The sequence below is a fragment of the Ictalurus punctatus genome, chromosome 23 (genome assembly GCF_001660625.3).
Source record: "Ictalurus punctatus breed USDA103 chromosome 23, Coco_2.0, whole genome shotgun sequence".
NCBI lineage: Eukaryota > Metazoa > Chordata > Actinopteri > Siluriformes > Ictaluridae > Ictalurus > Ictalurus punctatus.
In genome coordinates this window covers 16,520,227-16,539,093 of record NC_030438.2, presented here as the reverse complement: position 1 = coordinate 16,539,093, position 18,867 = coordinate 16,520,227, and the positions used below count along the sequence as shown (strand labels likewise).

The window sequence follows — 18,867 nt, the reverse complement described above, 5'->3', positions numbered from 1 at the left end:
TAGCGTGTGTCATTATGGTAACACCGGAGAGAAGCTCAGTAATCAGTGGCTCCCTGCTGTCTCTCACCACGACTCTCTTCCTCTTTGATTGGGCTCAGATCAGGCCGGGAGTGCAAAAATGATGAAAAAAAAAAAGAATACAAAGAAAGAAACAGAACTCCATTTGCTTTGTCTGGTTAGTTCGCCTCTTGTGCCATAATGATGAACCCACACGCATTTCTGCCCCCGAATGCTGCAATTTGGTGGTGGGAGGATGGGGTTGGGAAGTGGGGGGGGTTGCATGAAGTTACACTTTATTTCAGCTACATGTACAGTGCTGTGAAAAAATGTTTGCCCCCATACTGATTTCTTCTGTGAATATCTTTTGCAGCTTCTGAAGGGCGGTACTAAATGAAAAAAAATGAGAACTTTCCAAAAAAAAATAAGAAGAATTGACACCGATCATCCTGTTTAAAAGTTTACACCCCACTGGCTCTTAATGTATCGTGTCGCTTTCTTGCGCATCAGTGAATGTTTGCACCTTTCGTAATAGTCGTGTACGAGTCTCTCAGTCATCCTCAGTGTGAAAAGATGGATCTCAATGTGACTCTCTTAATTAACATTTCGATAAAGTGGTTCATCTTGCCTGTGTAGTCATTACATTTTATTATAGCTCATACTATCACTTGACTCAATTAAAAACAAAACAAAAAAAACACACAAAGGAATCCTAAAATTCTTACAGAAATTTGATTTATAACCAACTAAAACATCCCAGAATGTAATTGATCATACGTTCATAATACAGGGTGCTGCTCTAAAAACTCGCAACTGTTTACAATGTGGATCGACCATCATGTGACACAACATCATGAACAGACTAAACAAAACACAACAACAACAACCAAAAAGCAGATGTTTTGAAGAGAAGCTAACGAGGCCTGTCCGCCATTACCGAATGTACAGGTACGCATCCTCACGGCACAACAGTTGGACTTTCCAAAATGGTTTTTATTTCTTACTAGTATGAATACATTCTACATAAGACATGTAGAAATTCTTTTCTTTTTTTCTTTTTTTTTTTTTTTTTAAAAAAAACCCCCAATAACGAGCCATTGCCTCAGAACAAGTGTTTTACAAATATTAAATAAATAAAAAAACAGTTTGGAAAAATGGCTTCCACTCAGGAATGTTTGTTTTGTCAGTATTTTTTTTAGACACGCCCCCAAAACACCTTCACATCATTCATAAATCATTAGGAGAAGAAGTTGCGTGTTTATAAAATTGTAACATAGCGTTCAAGCAGCTGAATGTCCAAACGTGCTTCAAAATGATGTCATGAACATCCTTGCTAATGGTAACTCTAGTTATCATGCGAACTCTAGTTGAACTCATGCCGGCGGAGCAAAAGTTTGTGTACACGTATAGAAATGAGGGTGGGTTCAATGAGTATAAAAATAAATATATATATCATCAAAAGCTTATTCAACTCCACCCATTTAACCATTGGAGACCTATTTTTCACAAATATTACCTGATCTTTAAGTCTTAATAGTTTTTAAATTCTTGTGCCCAGTCCTGCCCCCTAGTGGACATAGCTTTGAATTCTCCACATACAATACACAGGCAAATAGGTGAATGCTTGAACTGTCTCTGGAGGTTTCCTCCATTTTTTTTTTTCCCTTTCATGAAGAGTTAAAAGGAAAAATACTTACAGAATAGATTTTCTCCTCAGCCCAACTGTTGTGAACCAGCAAAAATGGATTAAATTAATTTCCTGTTTCACCAATATTCCTAAAAACCGTGTTGTTTAATATATTCAGAAAAAAAATAAGCAAGAATATGACTCACCTTTTGATACAACAGCGGTGTCGAATTCTTGAGTCTGATTAGTCAGAAGGTGTTGATTAATTTTCTCTAACAGCACCTCTGATAGTAGTTCTGAATGTAATTCAAATCAATCAGGTTTATTTTAATGCACACGTTCTAATAAGGTATCATTTATTATGGCAGAGCTAAGACTAATAATACACAGATTATACAAAGATGTTTAATCGTTTATTTAACATTTATGGAAGGAGTTTTGGCTGTTTTCCGTCTCAGGAAAGTCTTTGTTGTCATTTTCTGGTTTTCTGGTTTCTCCGTAACATGACAGACATGTAGGTACGGTCTCTTTTGTCCTTTTATCTTCAGTAGAGAAAAAAGAAAGAATAGACTGGTTAAGGAATGAAGGTATAACAAGTGGACTATGTTTCACGGATGTTCCACAAGATTACATGATAATAAATATTCAAAATAATGATAAGGTGTTCTTGAATTAAAAAAAAAAAAATGAACTGTTGAGAATTTGTTGTGCTATAAGAGGAATAAAACACTTTGGGACATGCTGTAATCAAGCAGGAAATAGGAAAATAATCAACTTCAAGGTGGGAACAGTAACTCCGCTTCACACCGGGCTGCGTAACACCATTTTGTCATTCAGTACATTTACATGGACAACAATAATCCGATATGAACCCGATTAAGACGATACTCTGATTAAGAAACCAGCATGTAAACAGCTATTTTTGAAGACCTTAATCCGACTAAAGTCGTACTCGAAGTAAACACAAATGGAATTAAGACGTGTGGAGTATTCCTGTTTTAATCACATTATCGACGTGTATTACAGACATGTACACACCTTAATCACACTATTAACGTCGTGTGGGAGCTTTCATTGCATTTCGCGACAGGACACGATCACACACGGCAGTGCTCAAACCGTTTTACGGCAAACAAGACAGCACGGCTGCGTCCCAAACCGCGTACTTACCTGCTATGTAGTAGGCGGTGAAATACATGTATTTCTATATACTATACGGTAAGTAAGTATGTGGTTTGTGACGCAGCCCACGACTTCAAGCAGTGGTCTATTTGCACGTACAGCACGACAAGTAATTAACTGCACTTGAAACTTTCGTAAAATTAAACATGAAACACCCAAAACTGTATACGGTCCCATAACGAAGATGAACTGTATGTTAATACGTGAAATTCTGGAGGGACGTCGGACGGCGTGGCGCGGTGACGTAATGACGTGTGCCGTTAATCCATCTACGTTCTATAACGTGTAACACAGGAACATGAAAGGAATCTTCTAAAAGTGACTCATGTAAACACCTTAATCAGAATATTGTCTTATTCAGAATAAGGTCAATAATTAGATTACTGCTGTCCATGTAAACGTAGTCATTGATTATTTTCCTACAACAGCATACCGCCAAGTGTTTTATTCCCTAGTTAATGCAACATGCCATAATCCATACTGCGACCTTTACACATTTTGTCAAATTTAGTCATTTTTTGGCAACCCACTTGAGAATACTGCCAATCCTCTTTCTGATCTTGTCTCTCTGAGAGCTCATTTTACACCTTCTCAAAACCCCGAAATAAACACTCTGCTATTCAGGGCTCTCACGAACGCCTTGTCTTTTCTCTCGAGTTCTGTTTGCTCCTTTCATTGTTATTTTTATCCTCTGTTGCTGGAGTAATGCTTTGTCAGTGGTGGGTTGGATGCTGTCACTTTAATCTAAGAGAACAGGGGCCGCTCGGGTCACCAGTCTCGTCTGCTCTCTTCAATTAAAACCCCATGTGAGAAAGTGTCACAGTAATTAAGGCCATAGAATCGGCGTCAAGCCTGATTAGAGGCATTTTTTATGTTCCGCAGGTCAATTTGTCAAGCCAGTTCATAGCATTGGGCTTTTGACAGTGTTAGTGACTGGGATCTGATCTGTAGTTTTAATCCTGCTGGCTCTGGCACGTTGTGGTCTGTATGCACATACAGACACCAGGGGGGTAATGATACACAGAATAAAAATTTGACATAACACCATATGTCTTGATATGACGCATTTTCGATGAATCAGAAATAAACATCGCCTGAATGTGTCATTTTCAACCGATTTAAACATTCGACGGTTACCAAATATTACAGTTACCATGACAACCACAAATACAAAATATTGCAAATCTTAAGTAAAGGTCAGGCTGTTGTTGTGATACGAATTTATATTTAATAGCAACACGGAACTGAGCAAATACCCGTGACAAACATCATGTTTTTCCTCTGCATCGACTCAGCCAAGGTGTTACCCTTGAATTAATGGTCATGGATGACTGCGTGTGTACGTGAGTTAGTGTGAGGGAGGGTGTGATGGAAGGACATAAGACCAATAATCTACTTTCATGCCTCCTAATGAAAAGAGTCTGAGCCACAGAGCTATGCTGGCAGCCCTGATTTATGAACTCCTGGTTCTGTATGCCATTATCAGCCACACACACACACACGCACACCTTCAAGCACGTGTCACTCCTAATCCTGGATATAGGGTGCGTTACTGTGGCAACGTAAGCATAGCACTTTGTCTTGCATTATGCTACGCACAATAAAAGAAATCTCCACTTCCCGTGGGTGAAATTAAGCTGATGATTTATAAGCTGTACATTATTCTATTTTAATCCTACAGATAATATAGGTTCTAATTTGGCAAATGTACTCATTAACCAATTATGTGGAACGCTTTACTAAAATCTACTGATTGAAAATGTTTATCAAGTGGATAATTGGAACATACCTGGCATTTGATATAGCACTACACTCAGCTCTCAAATGAGACTCGTAATGTCAGCTCTCGTCCCTTAGTATGTTCTCTCCAGTGTGATTTGGCCTCATTGAAGCCTTATTTCCTTTTTGATGATTGCGGACCACCAGTATGTTGATTATTTACTCAGTCCCAGCTGATGCCATAGAGCCAGCTGTTTAACTTCAGGTTGCTCTTGAGTGAGTGTTTCGCAGTTGGCTATTGCTAATGGAGTTGGCACACCACAACACATGCTAGCTCCATTAACAAGCATTTAATATTCTAACTACCCCCCCCCCCCCCCATCCCCACCCCTCTCCAGCATTATTACGCTCACATATTTGCAGTTTAAAATTGCAAGTGGGTTATTGGTTTTAATCCACCTGTAGACTGTGAATATTTGCATCAATGGCAAGGTTCCCAGTGTGTGTTTCCGTCTGTATTAGAATCCCAAGTGTGTGTTTGGGCCTGTGATAGAGCCTGAGTGTTTGCTTTGGTCTGTGATACGGACTTAAGATAGTGTTTGGGTATGATTGGGCCTGTATTAGAGCCCTGTGCCTCTATTTGGGCCTTGTGTGTATGTTTGGTCCCCTATTTGGGGCCCGAATTCATGTTTGGGCCTCTGTTAAGGGTCTTAATGTGTGTTTAGGCATGTATTAGGGCCCCAAGTATGTGTTTGGACCTGTGATAGGGACGTGAGTGTGTATTTGGGCCTGTGTTATTGATCTGAGTGTGTGTTTGTGTCTGTATTAGGGGCTTGACTATGTGTTTGTGTCTGTATTAGGGGCCTGAGTGTTTGACTGGGTTTGCATTAGAGGTATTATTGTGGATTTGGGCCTGTGTTAGTGACCTGTACCTGTGACTAGCCCTGTGTTATGGATCTGTGTTAGTCTGGGCCTATTTATTGAACCAAGAATCGAGTCTTTCATGTGTTTTGGGGCCTGTCTACATTTGCACCAGTAGCACCGCCAGTACAGGATATCGAATCTGCATTTTCTGCCTGAGTTAGGGGCCTGAAAGAGTGTTCAGGCCTGGGTTAGGTGCCTGAACTGGTGTTTGGACCAGTGTTAGAGGTCTGAGACAGTGCTGAATCATGTGTTAGGGGTCCTGTGCTGGTGAGCAATGGTTGTAAGGAATACGAATGATCCAAAAACTTGGAAATGACAGCTGATGGATTGGTCTGCTCCTTCCTTTCTCCCAGTCAATCCATCCAATCCACGCTCCAGAGCGCAACATACCCGCAACAGGAACAGGCTACATTAACTGCCATTTTATTTTCACTCCTTCTCCTCCATCCCCATCATTTTAATTGAAAATCACCTATCTTTGCTCACAAAGCATAAAAAATGCAAATGCTAATCTGTCTTTTTTAGTCCCCAATGTGGGTAATGTCAAAGAAGGCTATCTGTATGTAAAATGAAGGGTTTAGGTGTCTCTGCAAGTGTGAGTTTTACCATTTCTAATTTAAAGAGCTGTGAGAAGAGGGTCTGGGGTGGATTAGGACAGTAACTCCTGACCTACTCTCTCACCTGCCTCTGCACACCTGGTTTGGATTTATCAGTTCTGGGGCAAATCGGGTCAGCAGTTGAGGTCCTATACTCACTAACTAAGACCCGTAATCAGTGAGCTACCACTGCCTTTGCTCAAGCACCCAGTTGTGTCACAACCTACTAAAACCATACCACCTACCTACCACAGTGCATTAGGTTTGACAACTCGCTTAACGTAGACCATGCTGGAGATCTTCATGACAAATGATGAGTGTTATTGGCTTGTATTACAAGCGTTTGTTGTAAGACCAAGATGCCTGCATGAATGCAAATCTCATTATCCAGCATTTATTACTATGAAATAAATTCATGAAAGTTTATGTTCCTTGAACAAGGCCTTCGTTTCATGTTCAAGCAAAAGCGAATCGTTACCATTTTAGAGAAGGAATGAAAGTGGGAGACCATCTTAACCTGTGTCAATAGGTTGTGAGAGAGTAAGGAAGACAGGATCAAAAACAGAGAAAGAAATAGGTTACTGGAAAGAGACAAGTTAAAAAAAACAACCAAGAGGCAACAGATTTTCATCTACAGAACAAGACGATCATGTCATGACAGTTTTATATTTTACCACACTAATCCAGAAGTACACCACAATCCCTGTACAGAACGCACTGCTGCTTCATGGTCAATTTCAAGGTCAGAATGTTATTAGTACTGACTTTCTTACCGTCTTTCGTTTTGCCATAATCATCCAGGTGCACTGCTGTGTTCTGACCTCTGTAACCGCAGTTTGCTCAAAGGCAACCTGGAATAAAGCACATTGCTACACAATTGCATCACAAGACCAGCATGTGTAGATGTTGGGTTATGTTAAATGGTGCAGTGTTTCATTCTTGCTGTAGTTGAGCTCCTATGGTTATTGTCTAGTGCCTGGAAGATTGCAACTTCAAATCTCAGCAAGCTACTGTCAGGCTCCTGAGAAATGCCTGTAGTTATACACTGGGAGTGTATCCTACCTCAATTGTAAGTCTCTTTCAACTGTGTGCTGTATAGGGAGCATGTTGACTTAGTGGTTAGCTTAGATAGTGGTTGCCTCGCACCTCTGGGGTTGGGGGTTTGAGTCCCGCCTCCACCCTGTGTGCACGTGTTCTCCCCACGAGAACTGGGGACTTTCTCCCCCAGTCCATGTGTCTCTGGTCATGGGACTTGTGTCTCTGGACTGTGGGTTGTAGTACGTAGTGTGTGCGATGGTTTGGCACCCCGTCTAGTGTTTCCCACCTTGAATTCCCTGGGCTAGACTCCAGGCTCCAACTTGACCCTGTGTACAGAATATGGATGGAAAAGAAATGGTGGATGAAAAATCTGTCTACTCAGGTCATAATACAGAATTATTTTATTACCAAAATGAGACACATTGAAATAAAACAAACAATAAGAAAGATAAATACAAAACACTGATCTACATACATAAGAATATCTCATAACTAGTGCAGTGACGTTGCACTGTTAAAACAACACCAATACATTCCAATATATCCCTCTACACAGTATTTTGTATTGTCTCCAATATATTCCAATGTACCAACATGCACAGTCTCCAATATTTTCCAAAAAGCCAATATACTGTCTGCAATATAATCCAATATACTATAGCAATACGCACAGACTTCAATATTAGCTTCTATATATACACCAATATGTCAATATGCATATGTGATGAGGATTAGACAGAAACTTGGATAGATGCTAGTGGGAGAGGGTTTACTTCCAACTCCAAAGGAAGTAAATAAGGGTACCATGGAGACAATGGACATTGGTAATGCAGAAGTAAAATGAAACTAGGCTGAACATAAACATCTTATTAGATGTTTGTTGAGACTAGAGGTAAACATCATGACTGGGATCCTGTGGGATGCAACAAAAAGGTCACATGAGTGAGGACTTTTTACTTTTATGCAGGGGTGAGAAAGCGTTCAGAAATGAAGCTTCCAGGCCTTCTTACGTATCTGATATCAGTACATAAGACCACTAATGCTTGTGGCTAAATGGGATCTTCACATCAACAGTCCAAAATCTAGTGGAAAGCCTTCCCAGAGGAGTGGAAGCTGTTACTGCAGAAAAGGGGGGACCAACTCCCCTCTTAATGTTAAAGGAGTCATATCAAGATTTTTAAACGTTAATTATGTTGTTTATTGGTTGTAAGAGAATAGGTTAACATGCTTTATTGCTTTACTGTATTTGTCAAATAATTTACATTATTCAATTACCTCTATTCCCAGGCTGCCTGAAATGCTCCGATTTCACCAAAGCCCCTCCTTCCAAAAAGCCCAGAGTGCTCTGACGGCCCAGCTGACCCGTTCAGTTGTGATTGGCCGAAAAGCCTTGCGTGTGCCGGAAAAATAACGCCCCTTAGCTTTAGCATTAACGTTACCTGTAGCCTCCAAAGCAAGCTCCTAAGCAGCATGTCATCGGTTTTACCGTATCAGTTCGAGTCTGATCAAATGGAAGCAAGTTTGCAAATATGACTTGAGCAGAACGTTTCACAGTGATAAGTTTTTACTTTGTAACTCTCTCACCTTTCAGATACGATGTAAATTCCGACCCCGCCGGCGGGCCGTCTGTGCTGTACACAGATTCTGTATGTAGGTACTCATGCAGTATATCTTTGGAAAGCTAGGATTCTTGTGATTCGATTGATATAAACCGTTTCAAGATACAATCACAACAGCAGCTACAATCAACGTCTCTGTCAGACCACCAACATACAAACAAGCACTTATAAACTGATGCTAACTTAACAAACTTTAGCTAGCATGTTAGCAGAGGTCTAGAACTGAGCCACAGCACAAAACTCTGCATCTGAACAGTCAATAGCAGATACCTCATAAAATAATCAAGCACACTTACAGGTTTTGATTCAGAAGTGCAAGATTGTCCGAGCAAAGTGGGAATCGCCCCATTTTTCAGGAGTAGCCTTTGTGTATAGCCTGCGTCGTACTCGGCCAGGTTCAGGAAGCCGTCCTCTGTAAATGTGCTGTGCACAAGCAAACGTTCAGGTTGTACTGCTCAGGAACAGCGTCATAAATAAACAATAACCACTGATTTCTTCCGTTTTCGGAAGACTAAACAAAGAGGTTTTGCTTCCACACTGAAACACACAGCGTCTCTGCAACATGGTGACTAAATTCGCTGAAGCCTCGCTTTCTTTATTCGTGGCTGCCTTTGGGTGAGATTATCGCACTGTGACGTAGACGATTGAGGAAGTAAATTTGGGAACTTCAAACGAGGCATTTTGGGCAGGTCTGGAGGAGTGTTCTCTGTTAGACTGAATAAATCCTTTAGGGGAAAATATGTTTTTTGGGACTTTGCAGAGTTTATACATGCACGAACAGATACATTACGCTCCCAAACAGAAGAAAAACATGAAAAGTCATGTTATGACACCTTTAATGTTAATGGCCATGGTTTTGGAATGGGATGTTCAGAAAGCACATGTGGATGTGATGATCTGATGTCCACATACCTTTGACCATGTAATGTTGTTGTAGGGGTCATACTGTATTTTCCAGTTTAAATCCGAATGCATATACAGATACGGATACTTGGAGCACTAAACTGCATTACACCCCTAATTACCCTCACATAAAGGTAACTAGAGAAAGATACTGAGCTCATAGAACAAAACAAGACAAGGAGAAACTATCATCATAATGACAAACAAAGAGTAACACTGGTTTCAGGAGATTTGATGTAAACAAGTTCAATGCTTCACAGTGATTAGTGTTGACAGTGAAAAGGAGGTGAAGGCAGATAATCGGACGCTGCCAGGGACCTGCTCTGATTCTCCAATATATTCCAATATACCAATATGAAGTGTCCAATGCTGTGTTCAGTATTTTTCCAACATAACAATACACAACGTTTCAAATATTGTCTCCAATATATTGCAATATAGCAATAATCCAGTTTAGGCTCCACTATAGTCCAATATCCAAACCTACAAAGTGTTCAATATTTTCTCCAATATATTCCAATAAAGCAGTATATTCCATCTGCAGTATCTTCAAACCAAAACCTTATTTTCAGTTGTTTTCCATATTAAATATTCTCCTACTCTTTCAGCATTGTCCGTTTTATAACGCAACTTTGGATTGAGACCAACTGGCTAAATATTATTATTTCTGTAAACAGCTTGCACCTTTCATTCATTAGTTCATTCATTCATTGAAGCTCTACAGGGAATAGTGTCTCATTTTCTGAGGGATCCTGCATATTAAAAAGAAACTAATCGAAAAAAATTGACCTCACCACAGAACATTAGACAAGGGAATGTTCAGGAACAATCCAATTTTGCAAGATAAAAGAAATAAAAATGGGTACATAAATTAACATTCCAAATACAAGGAAATACAATAATAATAGAATTGAAATTTAAGTAAGGAATAAATCACCACTGGCTTTCTGTTATCGGAAATGAGTCGGCAATAATAATGAGTCTTTTTGGTCATGTATACATTAAAACACAGTGAAATTCTTTTCTTCACATACCCCAGCATACCAGGAAGCTAGGGTCAGAGCACAGGGTCAGCCATGATACAGCACCCCTGGAGCAGAGAGGGCCTTGCTCAAGGGCCCGACAGTGGCAGCGCTGGGGCTTGAACCCTGACCTTCCGATCAGTAACCCAGAGCCTTAACTGTTAAGCCCTATAGGTGCATAGTTTGTCTTTTTTTTGTTATTAATTAAGGAATGACACAAGATACATTTTTGTCCATTTATAGTTACATTTAATGTTGAGGAATGTACACGAAACAAACAAGCAAACTGACTGATTGCAACTTTCTCCCAGTTTGTCCCATTTATTGCATTCGTGCTCAACGTTATTCAACGCTTTTGCGAGGTCTTCCATCTCACTTGATGATATACTTTTCATTAGCTCTTACCACCGCGTGCAATTTATTCTCCCTAATGCAATAACGGCACTATTGGTGTTGTGCGTGCAGAGGAAGACAAGACGGTGCTTCATATTTTCACCCAATAAAGCAGGACTACCCCCCCCCCCCCCCCCCCCCCCCCCAAAATGATATACTCATTTGAGGTTTCGGCATATTAAATAAAGAAGTCTCTGTACATTTCTCATTAAAGTTGGAAAGAGGATTTAATAACGGTAAATGAAGTACATCTAAAAGGCATGCGCTGGAGAGAGGGGACCGGCTCACGCGCTCATTTCAGCACGCCGCTTTTATTTTCATTCCTTATTGGCAGTTAAGTGCGGATTAAGATCCCTGTGATGGTGCTTAAGCTGTGAGATTTACAGTACGTTAATTAGAGAAGTGAGTTTCATTGGAGATTCGAGTTGAGACGACTTTGTCGAAATCTTTTTTGCTCAACTTTTTTCCACGATGCCGTCGGGACACCAGTAGTATGAGGGTATTACTGTTTTAGAAATGCCTTTAAATGTGTTTAATGCTGACACGGTGCCTGTGTCAGGGAAGGAGGCGAGATCACAGAGGCATTACCGCTGTAATATATCTGCTGAAAATCCTGCTGCAAGTTAAATGAATTTAATTGTGTATATGTGTGTGTTGGCAGGGGGTCTACGGGGGGCTACTATTGTGGATTCTCTGGATACACTGTACATCATGGGTCTAACAGAGGATTATAAAGAGGCTAAAGAGTGGATACACACCAGCTTGGACCTGGACTTGGTAAGAACATGCTTACACATAGACAACTATCCAATACACACTTCCTAACAGGGAAACTATAAGTATACTGGTTTTACTGTAGTAACTACAGGTACTATGTTAACCGTATAACCGTGCAAACCATGTTTTTGTCTACTGCCATGGTTATAACGGTTCATTTTTGGCAGGTAGTCGAAAGGCATTTGGGTAATGAAGGAAACTGACCAAAATGAAAATAAACCAACAAGAAGTTCAACTCGGAGTTTGATTCTAAAATAAATCTTGGAAGCAAGTGAAGATCATATGTTAATTCTAAAGTTTAAAAGTCATTCAGGGTGGGTTTTTCTGGTGAGTTTGTTTTTAAGTGCAAGTATATACTTTATCCACTTAATGCATTGACTACACTAACACCGATTTTAAGTGTGTTTCAATCTTGAATCACAGTACAAAGTTTATTCTAGGTTGCTGTACATATACTCAGCGTGGGCTTTATTTGGGAAAATCCAAAAGTTGTAGTCAGTAACCTTAGCTGGGGTAATGTCAAATGAGTACAGTCCATATTCAGTGATAATATCACATAAATAAAACATAAAATCGGGATAAACTCGGAACAGAAAATATGGCTCAAAACTGCATGATACAATTGACAAGACATCGCAAAGATACTGACACAACAGGGTATACATACACAAAATAATCAAGGGTGAAACACAAAACATGGGAACACAGTTGAGTAACACACCAATGCCAGGACAGGGGGAGTGACAGGGCTAGAACAGAAACAAAAGCACATGGCAGTGTAAACAAAAGTGCATGTCTTGAACACAACAACAACAACATCATCAAAAGAATGACGCAACAACGACATGATGCAGACTTTAGATTTAATAACTGTTTACTTTTTCTCAGCCTCCACAAAATGGGATATCCACATAATTCGTTCTGTTTTCATACATGAGAATGTCCTCCCTCCCCGCAATATTTAATAAACTGTTATGAGACTCATTTGCTGGAAAATGACTTTTGTGATTTGTAAATGAGCGCATATTTAATGAACTACTACCTCATTTGCATATTTTTACTACCTCATCTTGCATAAACAAACAAAAAAGCCTTTTAGAGTATAGTGTCTGGGTTCACCACATCAGAGCACTCCCATTAAACTAACGAATACACCACAGAGCACAGAAGCGCACATTTCAGAACCCAGCACGGCCAGTACGAGCTTTTTTCCCTTTATCCTATTTTGTTAAGTGAAGTGAATAGTGTTGTTTTGTATGGGCTCTGGTTAAGTGAGCTCTCATTAGTGTCGGCTCTAATAGGTATCCAAATAAACAGATAAAGAAATAAAGGCCAGTGTTGAGCTAAACCGAACTGAGGCTCCGGAAGGCTTATCAGCTCGTCGCTCTCCAGCGCTAATCCGGCCAGCCCTCTCTGAGTGTTTCCTCAGAGCACGGCCATCGATTCAAACTCTGCTCAGATCGACTGTTTCCTTCAGCGAGTGTTTGATCAGCCGGATTCGTTCCAAATCAAACACTCACCAAAAGGCCGTCTGGTACAGCTACTAACAGCCTTGCTTTTGTCTCTGGGCTTTTCAGGAAAGAGAGAGAGAGAGGCTTGAAAAGGACATAGCGATTGCACAGACTAATCCTATAATAATGGATGACTTCAGAAGACAGGAGACATCAGGTGGAATGAGAAAGAGATAGCAGAGGCAGAGATAGAGAGACAGGAAGATGGAGGGAGAACTGAACCAGGCTTTATTTAGCTATCTGTCCTCATCTTCGCTACGTAACATGAGAGACTGATAGTATAAAGTGGCTGTTAATGATGCCTTAATGGCCTGGATGCACTGGAACTGAATTGTCCATGAGTCCTTGTAAATTAGTTCAATCTGGAAGAATAGAATCAAAAATTGTGGTTTGCAAATAAGCAGTTTCTTAGCCTTTTCGTTAGATTGTGTGAGGATGAAGAATCACCAGTGATGAAACTGTTAGCGCTGCCTCTACATATAACTACATTTAACATCCAAACTTTCAACAATGGGGAAAGCCACTAAAATGGACTGATTATTTGGTATTGTCTCACAAATATATTAGACATAACACCATTTAAATGTACTACAAGATGCCTAGCCTCTTTATATAGGGAAGTAAAATGTAATATATGTGGACTATGTAAAGAAAAAATGAGTCTGAATTCTCAAACGTGACATTTGAATCATATGAACACTAACAGCAAATTTGCATCCAGCTAGAAATAATTTAGTATATTAAATTTTCTTAGGTCGTTATGGAAACAATTATACACCATGAAACAATGTTTAGGTAGCGGGTAACACCCACGTGCATGCCAGGACCCAAGGTTTCCCAGCAGAACATTGCCCAGAGCATCACACTGCCTCTGCCGGCTTGCCTTCTTCCCATAGGGCATCCCAGTGCCATCGCTTCCCCAGGTAAGTGACTCACACACACCCCCGGCCGTCCACATGATGTAAAAGAAAACGTGATTTATCAGACCAGGCTACCTTCTTCCATTGCTCCATGGTCCAGTTCTGATGCTCACATGCCCATTGTAGGAGCTTTCCGTGGTGGACAAGGGTCAACATGGGCACTCTGACTGGTCTGCGCCTTCGCAGCTCCATACACACCGCAAGCTGAGATGTACTGTGTGTTCTGGCACCTTTCTGTCATAGCCAGCATTACTGTTTTCAGCAATCTGTGCTACAGAAGCTCTTCTGTGGGATCGGATCAGACAAGCTTGCCTTCGCGCCCCAAACGCATCAGTGAGTCTTGGGCGTCCATGACCCTGTCACTGGTTCATCAGTTTGCCTTCTTTGGACCATTTTGGTAGGTACTAACCACTGCATACCGGGAACACCCCACAACACCTGCCGTGTTGGAGATGCTCTGACCCGGTCATCTAGCCATCACAATACACTTGCACACAATACAATTACACTTGCGCATTTTTCCTGCTTCAAACACATCAACTTCGAGAACTGACTGTTCACTTGCTGCCTAATAAATATATCCCACCCCTTGACAGGTGCCACTGTAATGAGATAATCACTGTTATTCACATCACCTCTCAGTGGTTTTAATGTTATGGCTGATCGGTGTATGTAGTGGCAGGAACAAACAGCAGTGATTTAATAAGCAGTAAAACAAGATGAGATGTGCTGATATATTAGGAAAATAATCAATGAAATTCTGCTGTGTTATATTGAATATCCAAATTGATTATATCATCATTAGTAAATCCATAATGCATGCCTTCTCCAATATACTGTATCTTTTCAACTCAAGATCGTTACAGCGTCACATTATAAAGCAAAAGTCTGAAATTAACCAGCTAGCTCCACACATCTGAAACCAGAAAGCTGTATTTTTAAAAAAATCAATATATTATGAAAATGACAGAGAAAAAATAATAATAATAACAGCTTATCAATCCTAAAAGTTCAGCCCAAGCACACACTGATCCCTGCAGTAAGTAGGATGTTTAGTAAAATCTGCATCATTGAGTATTGTAACAAATGGGGCTCTGGATCACACTGGTGTACATAAGAGGAAAGAAGCACCCTAGCTCTTACAAAAACCCACAAAATGCATTCCGAAAAGGCAATTTTAAACTTGCTGGCTCACGTCTTGCTAATCCACCCTTACTGCAGGAAGTATTACATGTGAAACCCTGTAATAATTTATAATCCTCACCCAGAAGCGGCTCGGTTCCCGTTTCCCTTCTTCCTCGAGTCTTCTCAAGGAGGTTATTCTCACCTCTGGCTTGCTTATTAAGGATCTCGATCTACATCGGGATTTTTTATAAAGCTGCTTTTTGACCAAGTTCTATACAAATAAAATGTGAATGAATCCAGCTGAAACGGAATAGGAGGCGCTATTCATATTGTGTTCTATAGAAAGCTTGCCAGAATGGTTCACGGGACATCTGGTTAGGACTAGAGTGTATCAGAACTGGGATCCCATCCAAAAAGTTGCATGAGCAGGAGGTTTTTACTTTTGTGTTGGTGTGAGTGAGTGCTTAGATATAAAGCTCGCAGAACAAAGAACAACCACATTCATTAACATGCATTTATGGCATCCTTAGTAACTGCCTGGTCACAATGGTTTAATGGTTACACTGGTTTAACATCAGGCTATTAGTTTGTTTATATTTTGGGAAATAGAACCAAGTGAAATATCCTGAGCAGGCACGAACAAAAAAACTTTCAGGTGTAGGCCACGCCCATTTCAGGTTTAAATTCAAATTCAGGAGCACTAAACAGGCACAGATATAGATTGTGGTATTGTGTTACATACAAAAATAACCAATCACAAAACAGACTAAGTTTCTCAGCTTGTTTATGTCGCTCTGGACCTGCCTCACTTCCTCTATCCACCTCTCTCTCTCTCTCTCTCTCTCTCTCTCAAACACACACACTGAGCAGAGTAATTAGATTAATGTGGCAGGGCTGTGATGGAGGTCCTGCAGCATCAGCACCCTCCATCTTTCTCTCTCTCTCTAGTATTGATTTGAAAAGCTGCGGATTTTGAAAAGGTGGCACCGGGAGATGAGAAAACGGAGGAGAGGGAGGAGGAGGTCAGAAGGGATGTGAGGAGAGAGGTGGAGAAAGGAGACATAAAGCATAGCTCTCATGACTGCCTGTCATACACACAAAATGGGATTTATTCAACTTTGGGTAAAAGAGATGCCAATCATCCATCTCTTCCTCACGTCCTCCCTCATTCTATCACAATTCAATTCAATTTGGTGCCAGGTTTGCTTTATTAGCTCCATTTGTAAAGTATTGACAAAGCAATTATAAGGCACAGAACTCAGTCCAGATTCATATACAATTGCAAATAAAATTATTCAAACCCCCCCACCCCCCCCCCCCACCCCCCCCATTGCAAATCAGGTTTAATGTCAAAATGTACAGACTTTCAGCTGTTTGCAATGAACAAATCTAACAAAAGCAATTGAAATAGTTCCACATGACGAATGCTTCAAGTGGTTTCCCCAAATTCAACTGAAAACGCAACTTATAATGATTTCTCCAGTCTCAAAATTATTAACCCCTGAATAGAATCCCTCGCAACAGCACAAATATGCAAAACAGGTGTTGTCTCAAGCACACCTGACACAACTAATCAAGGTCTTCATTAGTTGTACCAGGTGTGCTTGAGCTGGAACACATGAAATACCTGAACTGAGCTGGCTAGGGGTAGAAAGTATATGAAATACCTGGACGGGGTAGAAAAAGGAAGCTATCACTGGCAGAAACCAGATTTTTGAGAAGGCAGGTTGTGAAGAACCCTTGAGTGACTGCAAAAGACCTGCAGCAAGACTTGGTGGCAACAGGTCACAGTAAGGCGCGTACTAAACGCAGAAGTTTTCCATGTCAGAACTCCAAGATGTACACCTCTGCTGACCCAAAAACACAAGAAAAGTCAGCTCAAAATCATATAAATAAGCCACAGAAGTTTTGGAATTCTGTTCTGTGGAATGACGAAACAAAACTGGAACTTTTCGGCACGATGGATCAGAGGAAGAAGAATGAAGAAAGATCACTCTGTCCACAGTCAAGAATGATGGTGGCTCGGTGATGCTCTGGGGCTACTTTGCATCCTCTGGCACTGGAAACCTGCAGCGTATGGAAGGTGAGATGGATTCATTGAAGTATCAGGAAATCCTAGGAGAAAACATCATGCCGTCTGTGAGGAAGCTGAAGCTTGGGCGTCATTGGATCTTCCAACAGGACAATGATCTGCGATCTCTTACCCAGAATAAAACCTGCTACATTTCCATTTAAAACAAGCCCTTGTTAGTACTTCTGCTCAATTTGTGAGGTCACAAAATGGGCTAGAGAGCTTGATCATATCATGGTTCAATGTGGAAATTATTAGAGGATGAAATGGACGCTGGACACCGAGATCCAGAACCTGTGTAACATACCAGACTCAATAGTGAGTTTATTTATAACACAATCCATCATACAAGTCATTGAAGGGGCCATGGTCAAACACAGGGATCACAATAATCGTCAAACAATAGGGCAGTCCAAAAAGGATAAATTAACAAGATGGTAAAAACATAGGAAAAATATGGGAGATTGTCATGACATGCAATGAGTAACAAAAAACCATGTGCTGATATATTGCTGATATACTCATACTTCAATTGGAAAACCAATAGCGCATGTCCGTTCCAAAACATTTCTGGTTGCACCATTTTTAAATGTAAAGCTGTCAAAACAAAATGATTAGCTCATAATTTATGAATCTCTATGAATATTAGTTTGAAATGGTCTATAGAGCAAACCAGTAACTGATCAGACTTCTGGGGATATTGACCTCTGCTGGCAGGGAGGGGTATTGCGTGCTACGTGATGGATAACTTTAGCTAAAGTTATTGATTTAAGAAGAAAGTCATTGTTGTAATGGTATATTTGACCGATATTGCTACTGATATTTTTGCTACATCTATAAGAGCATGGAAGTCCAAAAGAGACTGAGATGATGATTTGAATAGCCATGTACACATGTTCAGTATAATACAGGCTTATTATAACATGCGTCACTTTGCCTTATAATTCATTATAGGTTGCATTATAATCTCATGATAAAAGGCAAAAATGGGTTAAACAATAGTATGCTATATACAATAGTAACATTTAAACAATAGTATACAATAAGATTGATTATAATAGGAATTTGTTATGTTATTGTAATATTCAGGACTTTTTCCTCTTTCACCATCATTTCTTTTTTCTCCTTCATGTCCTCTCACTCTGCACTCATCTCCGACCTTAAGTTGTTTGTGTGTGTATGTGTGCTGATGGACAGCCTTTTGCTACAGTGCCTAACACACACTGAGTAAAGAGTTGCTAAGTGGACTCTTGAGACAAAGCTACAAAAAATCCAGTTCTGGAGAGTGGGCTTGTGTGAGTGGTTTATTATTTCCTGTGTATAGCTTTAGCTGCCTCAGCTAATTCTCAACATCTGGAGTTTGCAGTGTAGAATACGGGTAAGAAATAGATCAAACTTTTCAATGGAATATGTGCTGAAGGTATTGCGAAAACAAGTGGAAAA

The 18,867-nt window shown here is 40.3% G+C and overlaps 1 protein-coding gene across 2 annotated transcripts in view; it reads left to right on the top strand.

Annotated features, from left to right (window-relative positions):
• LOC108256527 (mannosyl-oligosaccharide 1,2-alpha-mannosidase IA) overlaps window positions 1–18,867 on the top strand; it is a 225,761-nt gene that overhangs the window by 131,410 nt on the left and 75,484 nt on the right. For both annotated transcript variants that reach the window (XM_017453482.3, XM_053674949.1), the window contains exon 3: window positions 11,682–11,797. In XM_017453482.3, coding sequence (XP_017308971.1) covers window positions 11,682–11,797 — 116 coding nt within the window. The remainder of the gene's footprint in view (window positions 1–11,681; window positions 11,798–18,867) is intronic.